The sequence below is a fragment of the Trichogramma pretiosum genome, unplaced genomic scaffold, assembly GCF_000599845.2.
Source record: "Trichogramma pretiosum strain Unisexual culture from Peru unplaced genomic scaffold, Tpre_2.0 scaffold45, whole genome shotgun sequence".
In the NCBI taxonomy this organism is placed as follows: Eukaryota; Metazoa; Arthropoda; class Insecta; order Hymenoptera; family Trichogrammatidae; genus Trichogramma; species Trichogramma pretiosum.
In genome coordinates, this window is record NW_019641665.1 from 1112722 (window position 1) to 1133651 (window position 20930).

The window sequence follows — 20930 nt, forward strand, 5'->3', positions numbered from 1 at the left end:
TATATTTTTTAAACTTGAAAACATTGCGCTGGTTACGCAATTACATGTTGAATCATTTTACACGGTAAAATGTCTTGAAACATTTATAACCAGTAATTTTATGGTTGTTTTAATGAAAAGTTCTATTTTTTATTGACTACAGTTTTGAGTTGTAATGAAAGCAACAAAATAAATATCTGTAGCCCCGTGTAGAAAGCATAAAATGAATTTGAAACTAAAACAATGTATTCAAATAAAAGTATGATGTGATAAATAAAATTGTTCGCATTTGAACTTAATTTTAAGCATGTAATATCGTCGCCTCAGCGCAAAAACCGGCTTGATAAACTCAAGAGGCAAAAACGTGGCTTAGTCCTCTCTTTTTAACATAGGACTAAGCCATGTTTTTGCCTCTCGAGTTTATTAAGCCGGTTTTTGCGCTGGGCGACGATATATTTTTGAAAGAGTACAACATAAAAATATGACACTTGTTGGTATGAATACATTCATTTTGTCATTACATTTGATATCTATATTTATCTGATAGAATGAAAAATTTGATTAGATTTATGTTACATATGAAGCTTAATAATACGTTACAATATGAAATAAAGAAGTATATATTATATTTAATTGTGTTTTATGACATTCATTTTCTCAAGTTTTATGATACTATGAAAAGAAAGATAACGATTTTTTGAAAGAAAAATGGAACTCATATCAAAAATATATAATTCATTAATAAGTAGGTATCAATACCTTAGTTAGCAAATATATAGTTTCACGGTATTTAACAAGGCTGATTAGTTTTTTAATTACAATTTTCAAAATTTTCTTAATTGCGATATTGGCTTCTTTGATGGAAAATTTTTTCATAATTATTAGTTTCGTAACTCTGAAATCTACAAGTATTAAGATGCTCTAATACAACAGAAATTATCACAAGACAAGGTAATCTTCTGGAAAAAAATTCATAGTACATGTGTAGAGTATACAATTCGTTAAAAGTTATAGAACAAAATTAGTACCGATCTTTAAGATTTAGTATCGTCTGTTTTATGACTAATTGACTTAAGTAAAATGATTGTAAAATGTGCAATGAAAGGTAAATTTTAACATGAATAACAACACTAGTCGAAGCTACGTTAAATAATACATTGCAAAATGTGACGTCATTTATCGGTAGAGATGATCGCGAAGGATCACGCAATGCACGCCGCTTATCGATTGGCGATAGAGGTAAAAATTGAATCGACTACAATTGGAAATAATCTTCAGCGGGTATCGTGCGAAACGCCTGAAATATTCGAGATGCGTCTCTTCACCATAAATCATGCCGAAGAATTTCGATTGGACTCGAAAATTCGAAGTGACTAAAAATGTCGCACAGTTGCAGCAATTTTGCAAAAGTGACGTCAGTTTTCCAGTCATTGCAGCCAGTTGCGTTGCTTCGCGATCGCAGAACCCCACACAATCTCATGGTCTGCTGGGAGGGGACTGCGGGAATCGTTCGTGCTATTTACACACACATATACACACATGTGTGGCGTACCAGAACACCTAGGCCGTACAACCTCTATAATATCTTGTCATTATAAAGCCTGCGAATAGCGACGGTTATTCGAAACCTCGACTTTGCAGTGATTCTCCTCGTAGTCGGTACTCCGCGCGGCATTCACTGGTCGTCCGTGGCAGACAACGCCTCAGTCACTATCTTTTTAGCATTTTTGTGGTTTTACGAGTGCCTTCGCGTGCCTACTCCAAGGAGCTTTTGAATTTTTCATACTTTTGATCGAAGAAGTACAACGTCTATCACCATGCCGCCAGTTGGTAAGTTTCGCATTTACGTCCATTTTGACCCGGCCTTGGCTTTTTTCACACCGTTTATGAGAGTGTACCCGCTCATTAAATTAACGCAACACTGTCAGATTCTGTATCGTAATTCGAACTCATCGCGAGCTACTCAACAAACCGTTTCGACTATGCTTTCGATGATTAACGAGAATCAATTTATTTCGATATCTAACGAAAAATTACTCATAGTCATATTTGGTACTTTTTTATTTGTGCTCGTACCCATACATCGTACGTATGGAGATGCTATGCAAGCGCATATCTGCGTACGTAGGCGTATTACGCCAACTTACGATCAACGCGTAGCTAAGACGGATTTCGATCGCTCGGCGGGGCAAACGACCTTGGTTGAAAAACGGAGCAGTGAGCGTCTGCAGTCATGGGAGCGAAAATTTATTGAAAAATGACTCGAATCAGAGATTGTTCGCGGCTCGTAACGCCGCTCCACTAAAAATCAGCTGTACCGACTGTCTAGTTCGGCCCGAATCTTACAGGTGCTTCCGTGCAAATCGAAAGTCTCTCTATCATCGCGATAAGTCCAGCAGTCGAGCGGACTGCACTGTCACGGCCCGAGCCTCACTTTATACATACTTGCATGAAGCGCAATGATTTTGCAATGATTTGCCGATATATTTGTGCGCGAGAATCATATCTATAGAAGTTCGTTTCTCGACTTGCCAACCGACTGTCCGAATGACAGGCGGCCGGATCATCCGCGAGAGAGTATTCAAAATATTGTAATTGCTCGCGAGTTGTCGTTGAGCCTGTGTGACCTGTAAGTACTGTAAGTTTATGAACACCGGTATTGCCTCATACACAATCATGCTGTCGCTTCGTGAAGCAACGAAACTCGCGCGCCTAATTGTTGGATCCGCAGCAACAAGCCCCTCGATAGCACATCGAAACTTGTTAACGATGAACAAATCTTGGTTATTTGGACAGGTTATGTGCGCCGCTTACTTCTCCTCCCGTGAGTAATTATACATTATTCGCCTCTATATTCAAGACTATCCGATTTTACACGAAAAAAGCTCAATAAATTTACAAGTTACCGTTTGTGCAAATGACCATGGGTAATGATATTTCAATTACATTTTTTACCTATAAAATAGTTTTTCTTATTTCTCGCGCCAAGCGATGAATCGATATTTATATATTATTTAACATGTCGATTTATTTATACGTTTTTGTGCGTTACTCGTGTAACGAGTTTTTGTGAATTATGCATTAGCAGCCGCTTGAAATATACATCATTAGGTTATAGATATAAGTACAGTTGATGAGAGTCGACGATATGGTCTGATTATACGACTTCAATTCTTGGCGTAATTGTCACGATGCTGAATTGCTCCCACTCGCGCTCCTGCCATTATTTTTCCGTGAACATAGAAATGCTCATTGCGAGATCTTATGTCACGTGCCGATGACTTATCTGTTAAAATATTTTTTCATTGACTGAGCCGAGATTTTTTTCTCATTATATAATTCTTATTTTTTCAGATCAATATGAATATGATTTGGTTGTATTGGGAGGTGGTTCGGGAGGTTTGGCTGCAGCAAAGCAAGCAACAGAGCTAGGTGCTAAGGTTGCTGTATTTGATTATGTCACACCCTCTCCTCAAGGAACAAAATGGGGTTTGGGAGGTACCTGTGTCAATGTTGGTTGCATTCCAAAAAAACTCATGCATCAAGCTGCTCTCTTAGGAGAGGCTGTTCATGTAAGTTATTAATTTTTATCCACTTTTGAATCATATTATTGACTCATAATTAATGATTATTTGTTTTCTAGGAAGCAGCTGCTTTTGGATGGCAAATTCCAGAACCAAAAAAAATCAAAATTGATTGGGAAGCTATGACACAGGGTGTTCAAAATCACATTAAATCTGTTAATTGGGTCACTCGAGTTGAGCTTAGGACTAAGTAATTAATTGAAATTTTATATTAAAATATAACTTTAACTGTACAAAAATTTAATTACATTTTTTCTTCTACATAGGCATGTTCAATATATCAATGCCTTAGGATATTTCAAGGATCCTCACACCATTGCCGGTTTAATGAAAAATGGTCAAGAACAAGTTGTAACTGCCAAAAATGTACTTATCGCAGTTGGTGGTAGACCCAACTACCCAGATATTCCAGGAGCTGTAGAATATGGCATTACTAGTGATGATTTATTCAGTTTGAGTAAAGCTCCAGGAAAAACATTGGTCGTTGGCGCTGGATGTATCCTTAAAATTAAAATTTTAATAGATAATTTTTTAATTTACATGAGTAGTTTTAAAAAATGTTCAAACAAAACATTATCAATATTTTCTTAACACATACTATAGATATTGGTCTTGAATGTGCTGGATTCTTGAATGGATTGGGATACAATGCTACTGTTATGGTGCGATCAATTGTCCTTAGAGGTTTTGATCAAGATATGGTTAAAATTGTTGTCGATGAAATGGTCAATCAAGGTGTTAACTTCATTCATGAGGCTAAGCCTAAGTCAATTACGAAACAGGAAGATGGAAGTCTACTTGTGCATTATGTTGATAAGGTAATTTTTGCTATTTAAAATTACATTTTCATGAATATAATGACAGTATAATAATGTGACTTTTTTTAGGACGGTCAAATTAAAAAAGATGTGTATGACACAGTATTATTTGCTATTGGTCGTTATGCTTTGACTAAAGATTTGAAATTAGAAAATGCTGGTGTAGAAACAGTTAAAGATGGAAAAATTGATGCAAATAACGAACAAAGTAACGTCCCTCATATCTATGCTGTTGGCGATGTTTTGCATGTAAGTTAATATTATGTTTTAGTTAATATAATTATTTTCTTTGATCTCATAAATTTTTTTAATGAATATAGAAACGACCTGAACTAACACCTGTAGCTATTCACGCTGGAAAACTTTTGGCTAAAAGACTCTTTAACAATGCTACTGAAACGATGGATTACACAAACGTTGCAACTACTGTATTCACTCCTTTGGAATATGGCTGTGTTGGCCTTAGTGAAGAACAGGCTGTTCAACATCATGGTGAAGATAATATTGAAGTTTATCACACCTATTACAAGCCCACAGAATTCTTCATCCCACAAAAAGACAATAGTAATTGCTACTTGAAGGTAGTGTGCGAACGTGCTGGAGATCAAAAAGTTCTTGGTATGCACTTTGTTGGACCCCATGCTGGTGAAGTTATTCAAGGTTTTGCTGCAGCCATGAAGTATGAATAATGCAATTAAAATAATATAAAATTGAGTTAGCTATTTAAAGACTAATAAAATTTAAAACTTTTTCAGATGTAACATGACATTTAAACAACTCAAGTCAACAGTTGGTATCCATCCTACAGTGGCTGAAGAATTTACTCGCGTTCAAATCTCTAAGAGATCAGGAGTTGATCCCAGACCGCAAAGCTGTTGCAGTTAGAGATACATTAAACTTTTAAATAATGTTTTCATCTTTCTGTGGTTGAGAAGGATTGACACAGTTATTCCAGTTCACATATTTAATTTTGCTTTTTTTACACAATTCTACTTGTATATAATGTAATATCTGGAAAACCTGATGCTTGTGATTTATAACACCTTGTAACTATTCTTCTAAATATTTCCTCTTGTATAGGATTTCTCTTAACTACTAATTTCATTTGCTCATGTACTTTAAAAACAAAAAGTGATTTTTGACGTTAGTATAAAAACACTAATACAAATTTTTTTATAAACTTTTAAGTAGACACCAGAAAAAAATTTTTATGGTTTTATTATTTGAATAATAAACTATTTGCGAAGCAATAAATGTCATTGTTAATCTTGAGAAATTCGTTCTTTGTTTTCAAGTACCCCAAAAACTATATCATCATGAAAAACGTTATTCAATAGGTATACTTAAATTAGCTGATTAGCAATATATCACCTTACTTTCAAAAATCGAATCAAATACATTTTTCTATCGAAATTCCGGGCAATATTACAGATAATATACTATATGAAGTGCTTAGAGAATCGTGATTACGATAACAGCGTCAAGATAATGTATTACATAGTCGAGTTTATTGCGACGATTACAATAGTTCATTTTTTCGTACTCTTTACATTGGTTAGCAAGCATGAATTTCTTATTCATTTTACTTTTATTTGGATTTTTCACGGGTAAGTCGTTATTTTGTTGCTAATCCAATTACAAACATAAAATTTTCAATATGCTCAAACACGTAAACTTTTGAGTTCATTGGTTCATTTTTTTAATTTGACAGTAATTTGAATATATTGGCAAACTTTTCGAATTTTTTTTCTATAGCTCATCAAGCTGCTCGATTGCGCAGCTTAAATGGCATACGAGTTAACGAAACCACAGAATTTCCTTACCAAGCATCGTTCCAACTTAACCGAACGCATTTCTGTGGTGCTGTTTTGATTTCTGACCGGCATGCATTAACGGCGGCCCATTGCGTCCAACCGATCGTCGACGAAGGAAAGTCCGACTTTGCTCTATCGATCGAAGTCGGCGAGAAAATCCTTGGTTCTGGTCAGTCTTACGCCGTTGAACGCATATCTTATCACAAGGACTTTGTGAGAAATTCTGATCCAATTTTTATGCCCAACGATATCGCCGTCATTCGTGTAAGTTAACGTTTCCGTGCATTAACTTGGTCCATGAAAAACCCGTGGCTTTGATAGTTTTTCCTTCTCGCAGCTAGCTAAAAGGGTCGAGCTTTCCAAAAAAGTCCTGCCGATTGATTTACCCGGGCCAAACGATGAAACCCCAGAAAATGCCACGATAATAACCAGTGGATATGGCAGCGCAAAGCGTATCCAAGGCTTTCTCTCGCCGATGTTGAGAAAAACCAAGTCCTTTGCTTTGGACAGCGAGGAGTGCTGCAAAAGTAGGCGTCATCAAATCTGCGACCTCACGATTAATCACATATGTGGCCGAGTGAACCGCACGCGTGGCACCTGCGTCGTAAGTAGCTCGATCTTACACATGCTTTAAATGAACTTAATTATGAATTGAGTCTAATTTTTTATAGGGTGACAGCGGTGGACCTGCAGCGAGTGGAGACAGATCTGTGCTGATCGGAATAATCAGCGGGTCAGGAACTTGGTGCGGCAACGGACTTCCGGACATTTACACCAAAGTTTCCCATTATATTCCTTACATTAGGGGCGAACTTTATCGAGAGGACAAGAGCATACATCCTCACGTGATCATTGCACCCGAGAAGATCGAGCTTCTAGAGAAGGTCCCTCGCTGGTACACGAGAGAGCGAATATTAAGATATTTCGCCTTGAATTTGATACAAGAGAGCATCGAAACGGAAATTATCAATGCCCCTAATTCGCCAATAAATCCTGATAGAATGAAAAAAATGTTCGAACTGGGTTTAAAAGTTCAGTCATTCTTCGATTGGATGGATAAGGTCATTGCTAACAAGCATAAAGCGTGAAAGTATTTTATCGAGTGAAAACAAATTTCATCTGCATTATGCGCTTTTTTATTCTTGTTAGGTAATAATTACTCTGTTGGATACACTATAATCGAAAGAGGAGCACACACTTTCGAAGTACACTTATAATTTCATTTTTCTAACAATCCTCATATACAGAAATGTTTTTTTTTTTTTGCAAAATCAACAAATATATACCATATATTATATAATTTGCGCATACTTTGATTGCCTTGTTCGTATAACATAAGCAGTTCTCATTTTTACTCAATATGGATGTACATTCACTTTAGATTTTTACACGAAATTCGGGTTTATTTTTAATTCTTTTTGTTAGTTATAGTAGTGATAATAGTATCAATTGTAATATGTTTAATTATATGCTATGATTTACATATATTATAATTGCATTTATAAATACATCACACACTTTCTTATTTACAATTCTCCGTACTTTCCGAATTCATTACTTTCACATTATTCATACATAATCTTACATTTGCTCGCATACTTACATATTCACCCACACGTTTTAAAGTTTAATCGAGGTAGAATAAATTGAACGCACTCTACTAATTTGAAGCGAAAAATAATTAATTGAATTATATGGTTATGCTTTTCGACGCCTCAAACTCTTGTCAATTTCAAATGCCTACGTAATCCTATTCTTGTTACAAGCTAAAGAGCAAAAATCAAAACAATATAAATTGATTTAGGAAAGATCGAAGATAATAGAACATTATGAGTTACGACGTAAATTTCAAAAAAGTCAAAATTAAATGTACCAGACAAAGGCACTACAAAAAAGATAATTGAATCATAAAAAATAATTAAAATGGAAAATGTATACAATGCATAAAAATCAACGAGTCAGGTGCACGTGTTGCCATCGAAATTCAAAGGTTCACATATGAACCATTTATTTTTCAGACTTCGCGTATCAATGATAAACTTTTTTTTATTCTTTAGTCTTTTTTCACAGTTTTATCGCACACATAGACTTATTTTTAAAAGGATAAATGATTCAATAAGTAAATTGATTGTTCGATTATTTATCTAAATCTAAATAAAATACATGATAATATAAAGTGCTTGAACAATTTCCAGCATTGCATTTTTCTACTATAAATAATTCTTATAGGAAATTCAGTTTATTGTGATCTTTCGCACAGTGTAAAAGACTTGATAAAAAGTCATGTTCATATTCCAAATTCTCTTGTTATATATAAAATTTCTCATCTATCTACTTTTCATCTCCTTTAAATGGTTTTTTTAACGAAAATTTTTTGTGCTCAAGTAATAAAAGTCAAGCTTTTTCGTAGTACAATTAATATTATACACGTGTCATCGCTCGTTAAGTTTTTTTGAAGAAAATTTTCTCGCTCGGAGGAAAATAAGATTAATGGCAAGCAAAGCTCTAACACTTTTAATCGAACTTCGAAAAGCGTTAACGAGTTCTAGCATATCCCGGAACGCGATAGTATACAACTACTTGATTCAAGCATCGTATAATCAAGTCGCTTTTTTCAGCGCTTCATTTTCATGAACTCCTGAAATAATAATACTCGCTAGATCTTGCTTATTATCATACAGTTCATAATTCTTTTCTGTACAAAATTCGATGCAAGACGAGCGGACACTTCGATCACTTTGTGCCGTTGAGTCGTTTATAATAGGCAATTACATACAAAAAAGCTGAGTTAGAGTTGTAAAAATTAATTAAATAAAAATTTTCGTATAACCATAAATAAATTATAATTTCGTACTCAAAAAAGTGTTTATACAAATCAGTGTTACAATGTTTGCACGTCGATCGTGGCGGTACAGGCAATTTCCTTCCCGATACACTTATATCTACTGCGATTGTGTACATAAAATAAAAAAATACCTAAGTAATAAATCAAATGTTAAAGCTTGATATTGGCAAATCCGCTCGCCTTATACAAAACATAAAATATATAATACACATGTATTTGTTACCTTAAACAACGACATTCCGAATCACGCCCAATCAAAGTTTGTTATTACGTATGATTAAGTGACCAGAACCATTAGGGCGAAAAAAGAGAGAAAAGAATCACACACGCACGCACGCGAGACAATGAACATAAATATCGTTCTCTATAGTATATATAATATTACTATATACAAAACTTGTATATAGAAGCTGCATAATAATAACATACACATATGCTCTGTACATCGTCGATTTTTTCTTCTTTTCATCTCTTTTACTATTTCCAATTTTTTTATGTCATTCACGAGCCTTGCGTCTCTCGTATTTATATCAAAAGGGGATTCCAGACTACTGTCCCTTTTCTTAATTTTCTTTCTTCACGATAGTTTTTTTGATCCGATAAACAATCACTTTTCCAAACGTGGTTAAACTACGCCCAACGATAGTGTGAGCAATATTATGGTGAGACTGACGCTGATTCCTGCAGCACCGCCGCCAGTTTCGGGCAAATCACTGTCGTCATCTGGTGAGATTCGGTCTGAAAATAACAATTTTTTTACAAATATTAGGCATTGCACTTTACGAGTTACTGATTTAGCTGCATAAATAATATATATCACGCGGCTCGTTGAAATCAACAGCCCTGGCCCTGAAAGCGAGGACCAAGGATTATTGGCTCGCGCACAAAAAAAGGACCACATTTAAATGAGCTTTTAGAACCCGAAGCTGCATGCCAAAGTTTAATTTATTTTCATAGGCAGAAAGTATTAAATGATATAATTTTTGCCTATAATTTTTGCATCTCTTTTGCATCTCGAATTCTACATTATACTTATCAAAGTCTTATGAAATAAGCTTAAAAAACCGGTATTTCTCAACTTTTCAAGTCAATGTCATTTTTAGCTTTGCAACGTATTTGACTCTCTCGCGGCTTAGGGAAGGGTTGAGAGAGAAAAAACAAACTTTCAAATACTAGCCATAAAAAAGTTGTAAAACTGTGCAAGCACTCACCATTCCTAGTTGGTCCCATTCCAGAACCCGAGGCCTCTTCGTCGTCATCTCCGACGTCGTCCTCCTCGTCTTCGGTATCGTCCGGCTCGTGACCGGGTTTCCTCGACCACATAGGACTGTCGCCGCTACCCGAGCCTTCGAGGCCCTCGTCGGCTAGTAGCACACTGGGATCCGGGGCCATGCTTAGCTGCGACTGCACCACCTGCAAAATTAAACGCCGAGTTAAGTTTGCATTAATCAGGATAAACGAGAAAGATTATATACATAGACACTGGAGGTGGAGCGTTATAAGGTTTATCGCTGGTAAACGAGCCTTCGAAGCTTTGATGTTGTGCTACCTTTGTATATAGCTAGATGAGTATTACATGCTATAACCTGGGGATATAAGGATAAGCGAGAGCTTCTACTGCCGTTGCTACGTATAGTAATAGAGAGAGCTTTCGGGCTAAGATTAGTGAGGATTTTCGCCAAGTTCCGAGCGCCAGTGTATGGGTATTACGCGTGTATCGATGGATCCTGACGGAGATATAATGTGTAAAAGAGTTTTGGTATCATCTTAGTTGTTGATATTTTTTTTCTTCCTTCAAACATGTCTAGTTATTCAACAAATTAAAAAGACACTGCAATGCTGAATGGAAATTGAGCGATAAAGGAGGACATCTTCGACGCTTCAGGTTTACACAATCGTTTAGGGAATAATTAACCCGGATATCGTGCCCGAGCACGTAATTGGAGTTCTCGCGCGGTGCGCGCGGCATTTAAAAGATTGCTTTTGTGTTGCTCGCTGCACCTTTGGGAATGATAATGACGATCGCTCGTTCCAGGTGTAATGATTTTTTAAAAGAATTTTTCACCGTTTCAAGCCACGAGCGCTTCCAAAAAAACGTCTCGATTAGCCAGAGGTCATTTAGACGCGAGAGAAAGAAAAAAAAAGAGATGATAAAAAGACCTCCGAGCAATGCATACGCGCAAAAGAATGTAAATCATACGTTTTATTGCCTCGCGGGGTAGAAAATGCATCACGAAAATATATATCATTTATAATAACAATAGATACATGCTATATTGCGCCGGCGTGTGTTGGGTATATTACACACACGCACCAGTATGGGCACATGTGAAAATGACTCACCTGATTGATGTGTCTCAGTTGGTCGATAAGGACACTCGTATTGTCATTACTGTAGCCTTTATTGCTCGACGCAGACGTCATGAATGCAAACTCCGGATTGTATTTCTGCGATATCAGGCTCGAATCGACCACTGTTTTGGCGTATCTGCAAGTATAGAAGAAAAGAAGAAATGAAAAATTTATTTCGAGAAAACAAACACGCGGGCGTTTGCGCGCCCGTCGGTGCTGCACTGCGTCTTTTAAGTGCTCGCAGCAACAGCGAGAAAAGACATAAAAATTTGCTACCAGCTTATTACAATGAAACCGTCAATATGGATGTATTTTTCTCTGCAGGACCATAAAGCCGCGATTGTTTTACGAAATTTTTTATGCACCGGGTGTTAAGGTGTTCTCTCTGGTTTTTTATTGCGCTATACAGCAGGTTGATTTCATTCGCAATTTCTTGCAGGTAATTCGATAAACACAAGCGATACTTTTCTCACAACTCTATTGATGCGTGAAATCGCGTAATGCACTCTGCCCGATGCTAAAATTTATAACCCGATAAGAGTATTTTTCAGATTTATTGTAATAAATAACGTTAAATCTTTGTAATGAAAAGGTCAATCGAGATTCGAAAATTAATGAGTCTGTGTACATCCGATTCTGATAATCGACAATCAACTTTATAAATATTAAAAAAAATCCTGTCGAGAACATGGAATGCAAAAATAAATGCAGATCTTTTTATAAAAATTTGGTTAAAAATTTAAACATTTTGACGAAAAATATTTACAAACACACATCATCTCGCTGAAAAGTTTATTTATCGTCTTCAATTGAGAAAATTCAAGAGCGTCATCGTGGGTATAAGCAGATTGTCAAGAAAGCCGAAACGCACGTTATGTAAAAGCATTAAAAGGAGCTGCTTTAGAGGTTGTCCAAGACACTTGAACTTCACTCTAACAATAGATTTGGAGAGAGCTTTGGCTTTATGCTTCTAAAAGGGCATACAAACACAGCCCCCGGAAAATGCTCGCTTTATGCTAAATCATCGATGTGTGCTTAGTACGTCAAAATAATGTATTTTCTACAACTGACTGACATGAAATTGTGAGCTTATCAGTTGGTGAAATTTTATTACTTTGATGCAAATTTCGTATGTGTATAAACGACGTTAGAAAAGTTTTTTCGTTTGCTGACTGCGTCGTTGCGAGCTTGTATCAATAAATCAATGGACGAAAAAATTCGACGCCAAAAGAAACTTTCTTCCGTATTGGCAGTTCCTTTCATTGCAGAAATAGATATATAACTTTTCCAAGTAAATTTTTACTAAGGATTCTCGACTAATGGAAAAATCACTCGCGAGTAATAAGATGACACTGTTGTAGAAAAAAATATCATTAAAGTTTCGAGTCGAGGTAGAGAGGAAAAATGAACTTACGACGAAACAACTATTACGGGCTTATACGACTTGCGAGAAAAGACCATTTCTCCGGGCAGACGAGAGAGCATCCGTCGCAAGTTAACCGACAATTTGCCGTGATGGTAGGAGGCAAAAAAGCACCGAGTATGACACTCGAGGATTAATTAGGCGCAAAAGAGTGACGTAAATAGGAGGGAATCGATCGATAAGCCGACGTCTGCGGCTGTCTAGCGGGATTGATCTTCGAAAAATAGCCCGACGATTCTGTCGTATGAAAATTCCATTCAAGGAGTTGCTTTCTCACGCTCCTTGACTCGGGAATTTTAAAGACGAACGAGACAAAAAGTCGCGCGCGGTGTGCTTTAATTTGTGGCCGATACGCGAGCAAGAACGACTAGGTAAGAAAAGCGAGCTTCGGAGCTGCATCGGCCAACGTGCTTGTGTTCATTTTTCAAACGCACGGCAAAATCGCTCAGGGCGGGATTATTAATCTACGTAACAGATGCATTGCGGCGGCGGCGGATCATCGCTCGATGACTTGACTTTGAATTTTCGCGACGACGCGCGAGCGCATAACTATTAATCAGGCTTTCGGCTGCTGCAGTACGAGTTAGGAATGCGAGTCGTGTCGTCTTTTTTCGTTTCTTTTCAAAAGCTCAACCGTACACATGATGAATATGTATCGCTCGCTCTGAAAACTGATAAAATAATCGAAAATAAATCAGTGTGCGGGAGAGAGAAAGAGACAGAGCATTATTAAAATGGTAAAATGATTGAACTTCTGTGGTAGATGTATAAACAGAATCGATAATGGAGCATTATTTCAATTTGCAATAAATCTCGTTATGCACACCGCGTATATATAAAGCGAAAAATATCGCAGCTTTACATATTCGTCGACGCGTGCGTTGATTTATTAGATTCGATAAATATTAATCGCTCGTTAATCCTTGGGCGCGTATTAAAAGAAAAAGGAGCAGCAACAACTTTCTGCGGCTCAAGTCTCGCGATTCTAATATTATAATATGCGCAGGACGGATGGAAATAGAAATCAATCATTCATTTGGAACGTGTCCGAGCGTAATTTATTAGCCGCGCGGCACACGTTTTTTTATTTTGCCAAAGAAATGAGTATATATATCCGTTGTGTTACTCGCGTAACTGAGCAATTATGGTAATCGCAGGCGTCCCGATGTGTTTATATTCGACGTAATGGCGCAAACAGAAAAATGCCCGAGGCGTCGATAAGACGATTTTATTGAAAAGGAAAGAGAAATAAAATCGTCAAAAGTTTAAAAGTTGATTGATGTTGTCGTTAGTCGTTAACACATGCCGAAGACATAAAATTAACGCGTCTCCTCGAGCTTACAAAAAAAAAGCTAGAGCGGAGGAAAAACACTTTTAAAAGATTATTCACACGATTGTGCGCTCGAGGATTTGGACAATGGGCTCTGCGTTATACAAGGTACACATCGCTCACAAAAGCCGTGGTGAACGCTCGGGTAGCTGGGCTTTCCAAAGGGCCACTTCAGAGCAAATGCAGACGACTGTTTTTGCAGCTTTATACTGCCTTTCAACTCAACTGAAATCACTTGGCAAATAATTATTTTTTGTTCCTGAAAAATGTGCCTCGGCCAGAGTGTTTTCAAGTGCGTGTCCATATCGCAATATCGCGTGACGGCTATGTAACAAGAGCAAAAGCCACGAAAGTTGGCCGAGAAAATATTCAGGAAGAATTAGTCGACGTATCGCTGGCTGAAACCCTTCGTTGATATGCGCGTTTTTGACTATTTACTGTATCATCTTACTGCGCTGCGATGACACTGCCTGGCTCAAGTATCGACGAAACGAGTAATACAATCTCGGAGTATCGATATAGAACTCGCGCAAAAAGGCGTAATGATTCTACGGACGGTCATTTTTTTCGGAATTATCGACTATCTTTTGTCTTTGGCTCTTTGCTCACACCCAAAGCTGCATCGCCGATTCTTCATTATTATACAATGTAAGCAACGGAGAATCGAGAGCTCGATAATACACACTCGATACGTGTGCTTATTAAAATAATGTTTTAACATAACAATCGACTTGTATGCGTACGGGGCCGTGCTCGATAAATGCGCTGAAATGACAACACCTCGACTCATTATTAATCCATATTTATTGCTGCAACGCCGCGAATGGATGAGTTTATAATACTGCTGCAGACTCCATTCAAATGGCCGTCAGACTGTATGCGAGCGTCAATCGACACGATAATATCTTAGAATACCTATTATAATTATTTGCAAGAGTCTATTTTGAGAGAGAGAAAAAAAGCGAGTCTCTTTCATAAAACGAATAAGAATACTGCATTCATGCTTGGAGAGTACACATTTTAGCATGTCAATAAAACCACGTCTTTATGAATTGCAGCTGGTCTTTTCTCCGGCTTTTTTCCGATGTGGCATTTCTAATGTATGCAACGCTTGGCGCGGCGCGGAATCAATCGACGACGCGCAAACGAGTTTTTCGTTTTGTTATTTCAATCGTACTGGCGATCATTTGCGACAAGTAATTTTTATTTGTCATGCACGATACTCGCCGCGGCATTCTTCGCGCTGGAAAAGATGCTCACATGTGAATAAATCAAATCGAAAGATCGCGTAATTTTCCTAGCGAGGCCTTATGTCATCGCGCTCAGTAATCGTCTCCGGCGCCGCTGGCAAGTATGATACATTGACTCCCTTGGACCGACAAAACGTCGTGTAGCTCGACGCTCTCGAGTGTAAAAATTTTTCCCAGCTGAATTTTGACAGGATCGCGCGAACCTTGGCCTAGAGGGCAAGGACTGCATGGTGCGGTTCAGTAAATGGACACAAGCGTCGTTCGGAAAACTCGCTCAAGGACGCGAGACGATCAGCAACGGCAAAACTCCGCGAGGGATGAAATACGAGTAAACGAGCTTTTTGTTGCCGTCCTTGGTTTCCTAGATTGCCCTCGGCTCGACGCGGATAGAGCTTTTTGAGACATCTTCCAAGTGAACTAGCAAACTTTTTTCATCGCGTTTAAGTTAATCGATACATTACGAGCCCGTTAAAAAAAAACATTATAATAGAAGTACGTGTATAGTAAAGTCATCGCGAGTGAGCTGACGTATACACGCGCGTGCATCAAATTCATGTCCCACTTTTCTCGACATTTTCTGCACGTTTTCTTACGTCACATATATACTTTCATAATATTTACGGGGAAATTCCGACTTTTCTCTCGAGACAGCTGCTGCGGTTATGCTCAATAAAAAAAATAAAGATAAAGCAGTAATTTAATTAAACGCGATGTTAGAATATTTATAATTCAGATTTTATTAATTTTTTTCCAAGGAACGCTCCGACTTCCGAGTGACGAGTTTTCAATTTAAGGCAGGAAGAATATCGATTTACTTTTCACTCAATATTCGTCGAAAAATTAATTTTAAGCCAAGATGCCTCTAATAAGCGAATTAATACATTTTCATATTCTATCTTTGCATATCTAAATCCACTTTGATACTTCAATCAAAGCCGTACGTTTGAACTTGGATGAGTAAGTTAATTTCGCACGAATGTTATTCGAATCGCATCTTCTTTTTGTCCTCTATCTCGAGGCGACTACTCCTTGCATACCTGTCTCGCGCGAGAAAAAAAATTATGCAAATCCTTGGAATTAATAGGCGATCACGACCATGTGTCGAGGGAATATTAGCGGCGATGAGTGTGTCTTTCTCTTGATCTCGTGTGACTAGAAAAAAGTTGACGCAACAACGTGCGCGCTGATTAGAGGCGAGGATTTTTTTTAACGAGACCTCGCGCGCATAAATAGCGGGAACAATAATGTATGTATAATGGCACTCGAACGCACCCCCTGGAGCGGAGGAAACGATCGTTACGCAACAGCTGCGCTAACTCGCTGGTTTCCTGCTGCCCTTCGGGACGATAATATGTAGAGGCACTCGAGAGCTCGTGCGAGTTGGGTGTAGCTCTCGATTGTTTTCAATTAGCGCGGGTTGCTTGTCGTCTCGGCTAGAAAAATCGCCGAGTTATTAGCACGAGCGCCGCATTGGAAACTCGTTCTCGAAATGATAAATTCGCGAGCTTTTTGCCGAGGCCATTCACATGCGTACTTATGTGCAGTGGCGTTGTCATTGTAGGTACGCTTTACGCCTGTATTTATGCAACTGTGTATTAGCGAACTCTGAGCCAGCGGCTGCGACTGCCACTGCAATAGCTGCATTAATTATATCTAATCATTTAACGAGTTTTACAAGTATTGTAGAGGGAGGAGGCGAGAGATAGACAGAGTCGCTAAGTTGTCGTAGTTACGGGTGCGATTATTACTTTCGTAACTAACTCGTTTGCACCTCCGCAATTCCTATTTGCGCGAGTGCATATAACTGTCTGTCTTGCTGGTTCTTCGTCAGAGCCATTATCAATTTTTTAATATTTCTAACGACACTTGATTCAATGCGAAATTGAAAAGAAAGATTTCCTAGACCAAAAAGAAAAAGATGCCTCGGGCACTGGAGTAAAAAAATGCGAAAAATCAATTTTAACTCGTGGAAAATTGATCAAATAAAGCTCAAAAGCTGCAAGAAGATTTTACGTGCATTCGGAGGATAGGGAGAAAAAATCCTAAGTTAATCGAGTTTTGGTAAGCAATGCAACGTACAGTCGTATAGAGTTAGCTGGTTCGTCGCTCTCGGTCGTTGATGCAATAATAAGTCAAGTTATATTACAGCTCATTTGAGTAACAACAACGATTATGCACTCATAAAAACATTAAGTTTTAATGCTACATACGTACAAGTTGCAATAATCATCTTAATTTAAATATATGTAGAGCATGCCGTATACATCTGTCTACGGAACGGCAGGACGGGTAATGAAGTGATGAATGAAGACACGAGCACTTAAGACATGAACGCCCGAGAGTACTTGGCCGATCTTTAGAACAAATTTTTGCCTCTTTTTCTTTTCCTTCGCTAGCAAGGCTTTAAATATATTCCAAGACGAGAAATCTTGACAGGTCTCATAATCGATACGATGAATGGAGAAAGTGTCCGAATGTGTAAATACGAGCCTAGGGCCTGTGATCGATGAATTCGAGTGGGCGAACGTGAGTCATTGATTGCGCGGTATGCCGCTAACTTGGATTAATCCGCGCGTTATACACAGAGGCGATCAATCGCGAGCAATTTAACGTGAACAATGTATACGCAGGAATCGCGTACAGAGCGCGCAACTAGCGATACTGCAGAGCGTCTGTGGGCTATGACCTCGCACGAGGAAAGTTTCTCTCTCTCTCTCTCTCTCTGTCCATTGCGCGTGCAAAAACAGTATATAGCGCGACGAAACGGCGCCAGACATTTCGGCGGGCCAAAACTCTAGACTATAAAATAGCGTTCTATATAAGCGCGACGAGCGTTTTCCTTTTGCATCGCCCACGCAAATCGCTACTGCAGCCCGACAGCGTAGCAGCAGCAACGAGACCGCGCGGCCGAAGGTCTCGCAACGATCGAGCGCGAGCATATAGCTACTGCTTTTTGTCGAGATGAATTTCCAATGCGACTCGTAGAAGATTAATTGAGACGCGCTGTAAAACGTCCGATGGATTCACCGATCATCGTTTCGTAAGGAAATAAAAATGAATATATTCCATCAAATATCGCGGAGAACCAGTTAAAGCGTTGCCACTTTGTTTTAATATTCAAACGTACAATCGACCTGCACGTACAGTTTGTACGTTTGATCGCTCCTCTTTTCTCGCGCCAAATCTCTATATGAATTATTCATTCCCCGTGCAAGATCAAAAGCCAAAGAGGCAGGAAAAAAGCCAGCGAGAGGAGCGTAATACGGCTACTTCGAGCCTCGACGAAATTCTCTTTTTCTCGCTCGACATCTCCATCATCGGATTATCAACATTCCAAGATTATTATAATTTCATCAAATGTATGCATAATACGGAGCTTTATATACATCTACCCATCGCACTTGTTTGCGTTTTCGTGCTTTTTTTACTCGTCTCATCTTTTTTTTTTTGGCGCAAAGCAAAAAGGAAAAATCTTTCTTGTTTTTTTCTGTGTGTGTGTGTGTGTATGTATCAAGCTAACGAATCTACTCTGGGTAGCTGCACAAACATGCCTACATGGAGATGCACTTTAATTTCCCGTGCAACTACGCGACAACTGGCGTACGAGAAAAGCCCCGTACAGCACGGTGTACCCTTTCATATTTGTACGTGCGTAGGGGTGTGTCATCGTCGACGCTACTCTTCTTCCTCCTCTCTTTTTTCTGCATGGCGCGCGGAGCTTGCGAGACTTTGTGATTTTTGAAGTAGCTGTACATACCGCGCGCGTGTGTGTTCCGGACCTTTGTCGGAAGTAAAAAAAGAAGAGGCAAATTTTCAGCTTACAAAGCGAAACTCGCAGGACGCGTATACGCACTCGTGTATACGGCTTGTTTTTTCTCCGCGCGAGCAAAGCCCCTTGTTGATGATCGTCGCGTGATAGCGCACAAAAGCAGAGCGAAAAATGATAATTTTTACGCAAGCCAAATGGACTGGCGCAAGCTCGCGGAACATAAAAGTCGAGCTATCGATCGACGCTCGCTACGATTCCAACGAGAAAACGAAAAAGAAGAAGCAGAGACGATGAAGTAGGTCGTTCCGCGTTTTATGTATACATCTATATAGCGTATACGTATCGTCTATATCGTCTACGCAGCTCGCGAGCGCGCAAAAGATAGAAATCGTCATTCTAATTTTCGTTGGCGAGCTCGCAGCAGCAGCAGCAGCAGCAGCTCAAGATGCGAAACTGTATCCTTGACACAGTATGTTGGCACGACGACGACGACGACTGGTAAACGCACAATTTGGTCGTTGCGCGCGTTCGCGAGATCGTTTCGCCGTTTAATTACCCAATTGGCACGCGAACGAGTGGAGAGGGGTCGGGGGCGCACTTGCACGAGCTTCCACTCGAGAGTGGCAAATTACGAGCGCTACCGTGACTCTCGTAATCTAAGCTATCCGACGGTTCATCGTCGCGACGAGCTTAATAGCGCAAAATATTCAATCGGTTTTTCGTCGCTCGTGCATTACTGCAGCCGCACAAGTCGGTCTGTATCGCGCGCGTCTAGTATTACAAACTGCGATCGAACTGCGAGCGAGCGCGCCCGAGCCTCTGCACTGCATGCGCGCCACACAATGGCATACGAGTCATCGTCGCTACAAGTCCGCTCGAAAGAAAAAAATCTCGCTCGCACAGAGACTTTTTTGTCTCGCGTTTCTTTGGCCGTCGTCGTCGTCGTTGTTGCGCGAGCGGACCCTTTCGCATATCCGTGAGGTGTAGGTGTTGGGTTACATTTCGACCATCATCATCTGTAGCCAGCAGCAAGTAATGTAACGCGAGACGATAACACTATGCATGATCAAATCGACGCAGCGAGTGCAGCAGCGCCAACTCTCGCAACTCGGAGATGCAACTGCTTCTAGAGCACTCCCTCTATATAAAAGAGTATCCGATTGGGGCTCGTTCTGTTTTACGTAATACGTATACTCACTCTCCGACTCGCTCGCCGTTCCAGCAGGACCGTTCGGGGTAATCCTCGCATATGGTGTCGGCCAGGGTCCCGTAGAACGTCCTCGATCGATAGACGCTGGCCAAAAAGTTGCCCAATTGCGCGTGTAATTGCCTGCTCACCAGTATGCCCAGCAGCTGGCCGTTGGACCGAGGGCTCGACGAGGACGACGTCGACGTCGACGTTGGCAAATTTATCGACAGCGTGGACGTGCTCTCGAACTCTGGACGGCCGCAGATCTGCCGTACCTGCAAAAATATAAGCAAATTCACTGTTACACAAAAGCTAATCTCCAATTACGAACTTTCTCAATTTTCATTCGCAGCCTCTGTGCCGTGTACGTTCGTCGGACTACATTAAACTTTTGCTTATCCAGCGCGCGCTATATCCATATTCGGATAATGCAGAAAGGTGTACTCGCAGTTGGAAAAAGGCATAGGTAAGAGTCAGAGATACTATCGTACACGAGACTTGTTTGAACTTCTTTGAGTAAGCCACGCATATTTGCTCTTCTTTAAGTACGAACGTTTATTTTTCCAAAGAATATGGA

The 20930-nt window shown here is 39.2% G+C and overlaps 3 protein-coding genes across 5 annotated transcripts in view; 2 read left to right on the forward strand and 1 right to left on the reverse strand.

Annotated features, from left to right (window-relative positions):
- The first annotated feature begins 1546 nt into the window (after positions 1-1546).
- LOC106657103 (thioredoxin reductase 1, mitochondrial-like) lies at positions 1547-5657 on the forward strand. Of its 3 annotated transcripts, none has more exons than XM_014378543.2 (8): positions 1547-1809; positions 3334-3551; positions 3623-3753; positions 3830-4059; positions 4167-4381; positions 4451-4630; positions 4702-5060; positions 5137-5657. In XM_014378543.2, exons 1-8 carry the CDS (start codon positions 1797-1799, stop codon positions 5264-5266), a joined length of 1476 nt encoding a protein of 491 aa, XP_014234029.1. In that variant the 5' UTR covers positions 1547-1796; the 3' UTR covers positions 5267-5657. The 3 variants fall into 3 exon arrangements, with proteins under 3 accessions (XP_014234029.1, XP_014233941.1, XP_014234102.1); XM_014378455.2 differs by lacking the exon at positions 1547-1809 and adding an exon at positions 2403-2803; XM_014378616.2 differs by lacking the exon at positions 1547-1809 and adding an exon at positions 2888-2906.
- A 230-nt stretch (positions 5658-5887) lies between these two features.
- On the forward strand, positions 5888-7294 carry LOC106650521 (chymotrypsin-1-like). Its single transcript, XM_014368566.2, has 4 exons — positions 5888-5988; positions 6137-6459; positions 6533-6799; positions 6867-7294. The coding sequence occupies exons 1-4, from the start codon at positions 5946-5948 to the stop codon at positions 7281-7283; spliced, it is 1050 nt and encodes a 349-aa protein (XP_014224052.1). The 5' UTR covers positions 5888-5945; the 3' UTR covers positions 7284-7294.
- A 21-nt stretch (positions 7295-7315) lies between these two features.
- The window catches only part of LOC106650515 (division abnormally delayed protein), a 69497-nt gene continuing 55882 nt past the window's right edge, over positions 7316-20930 (reverse strand). The window contains exons 5-8 of the mRNA XM_014368553.2: positions 20363-20628; positions 11384-11528; positions 10252-10453; positions 7316-9778 (exon numbers count right to left, since the gene is read on the reverse strand). Coding sequence (XP_014224039.1) covers positions 9666-9778; positions 10252-10453; positions 11384-11528; positions 20363-20628 — 726 coding nt within the window. The 3' untranslated portion in view covers positions 7316-9665. The remainder of the gene's footprint in view (positions 9779-10251; positions 10454-11383; positions 11529-20362; positions 20629-20930) is intronic.

Excerpts from the sequence above, each read along its gene's own strand:
- LOC106657103 (XM_014378455.2), top strand. The coding sequence starts at position 2,626 with ATGAACACCGGTATTGCCTCATACACAATCATGCTGTCGCTTCGTGAA. Across the intron at positions 3,552-3,622 it reads TCTTAGGAGAGGCTGTTCAT|GAAGCAGCTGCTTTTGGATG; the intron begins GTAAGTTATTAA and ends TTTGTTTTCTAG. Across the intron at positions 3,754-3,829 it reads CGAGTTGAGCTTAGGACTAA|GCATGTTCAATATATCAATG; the intron begins GTAATTAATTGA and ends TCTTCTACATAG.
- LOC106650521 (XM_014368566.2), top strand. The coding sequence starts at position 5,946 with ATGAATTTCTTATTCATTTTACTTTTATTTGGATTTTTCACGG. Across the intron at positions 6,460-6,532 it reads ACGATATCGCCGTCATTCGT|CTAGCTAAAAGGGTCGAGCT; the intron begins GTAAGTTAACGT and ends TCCTTCTCGCAG. Across the intron at positions 6,800-6,866 it reads GCACGCGTGGCACCTGCGTC|GGTGACAGCGGTGGACCTGC; the intron begins GTAAGTAGCTCG and ends AATTTTTTATAG.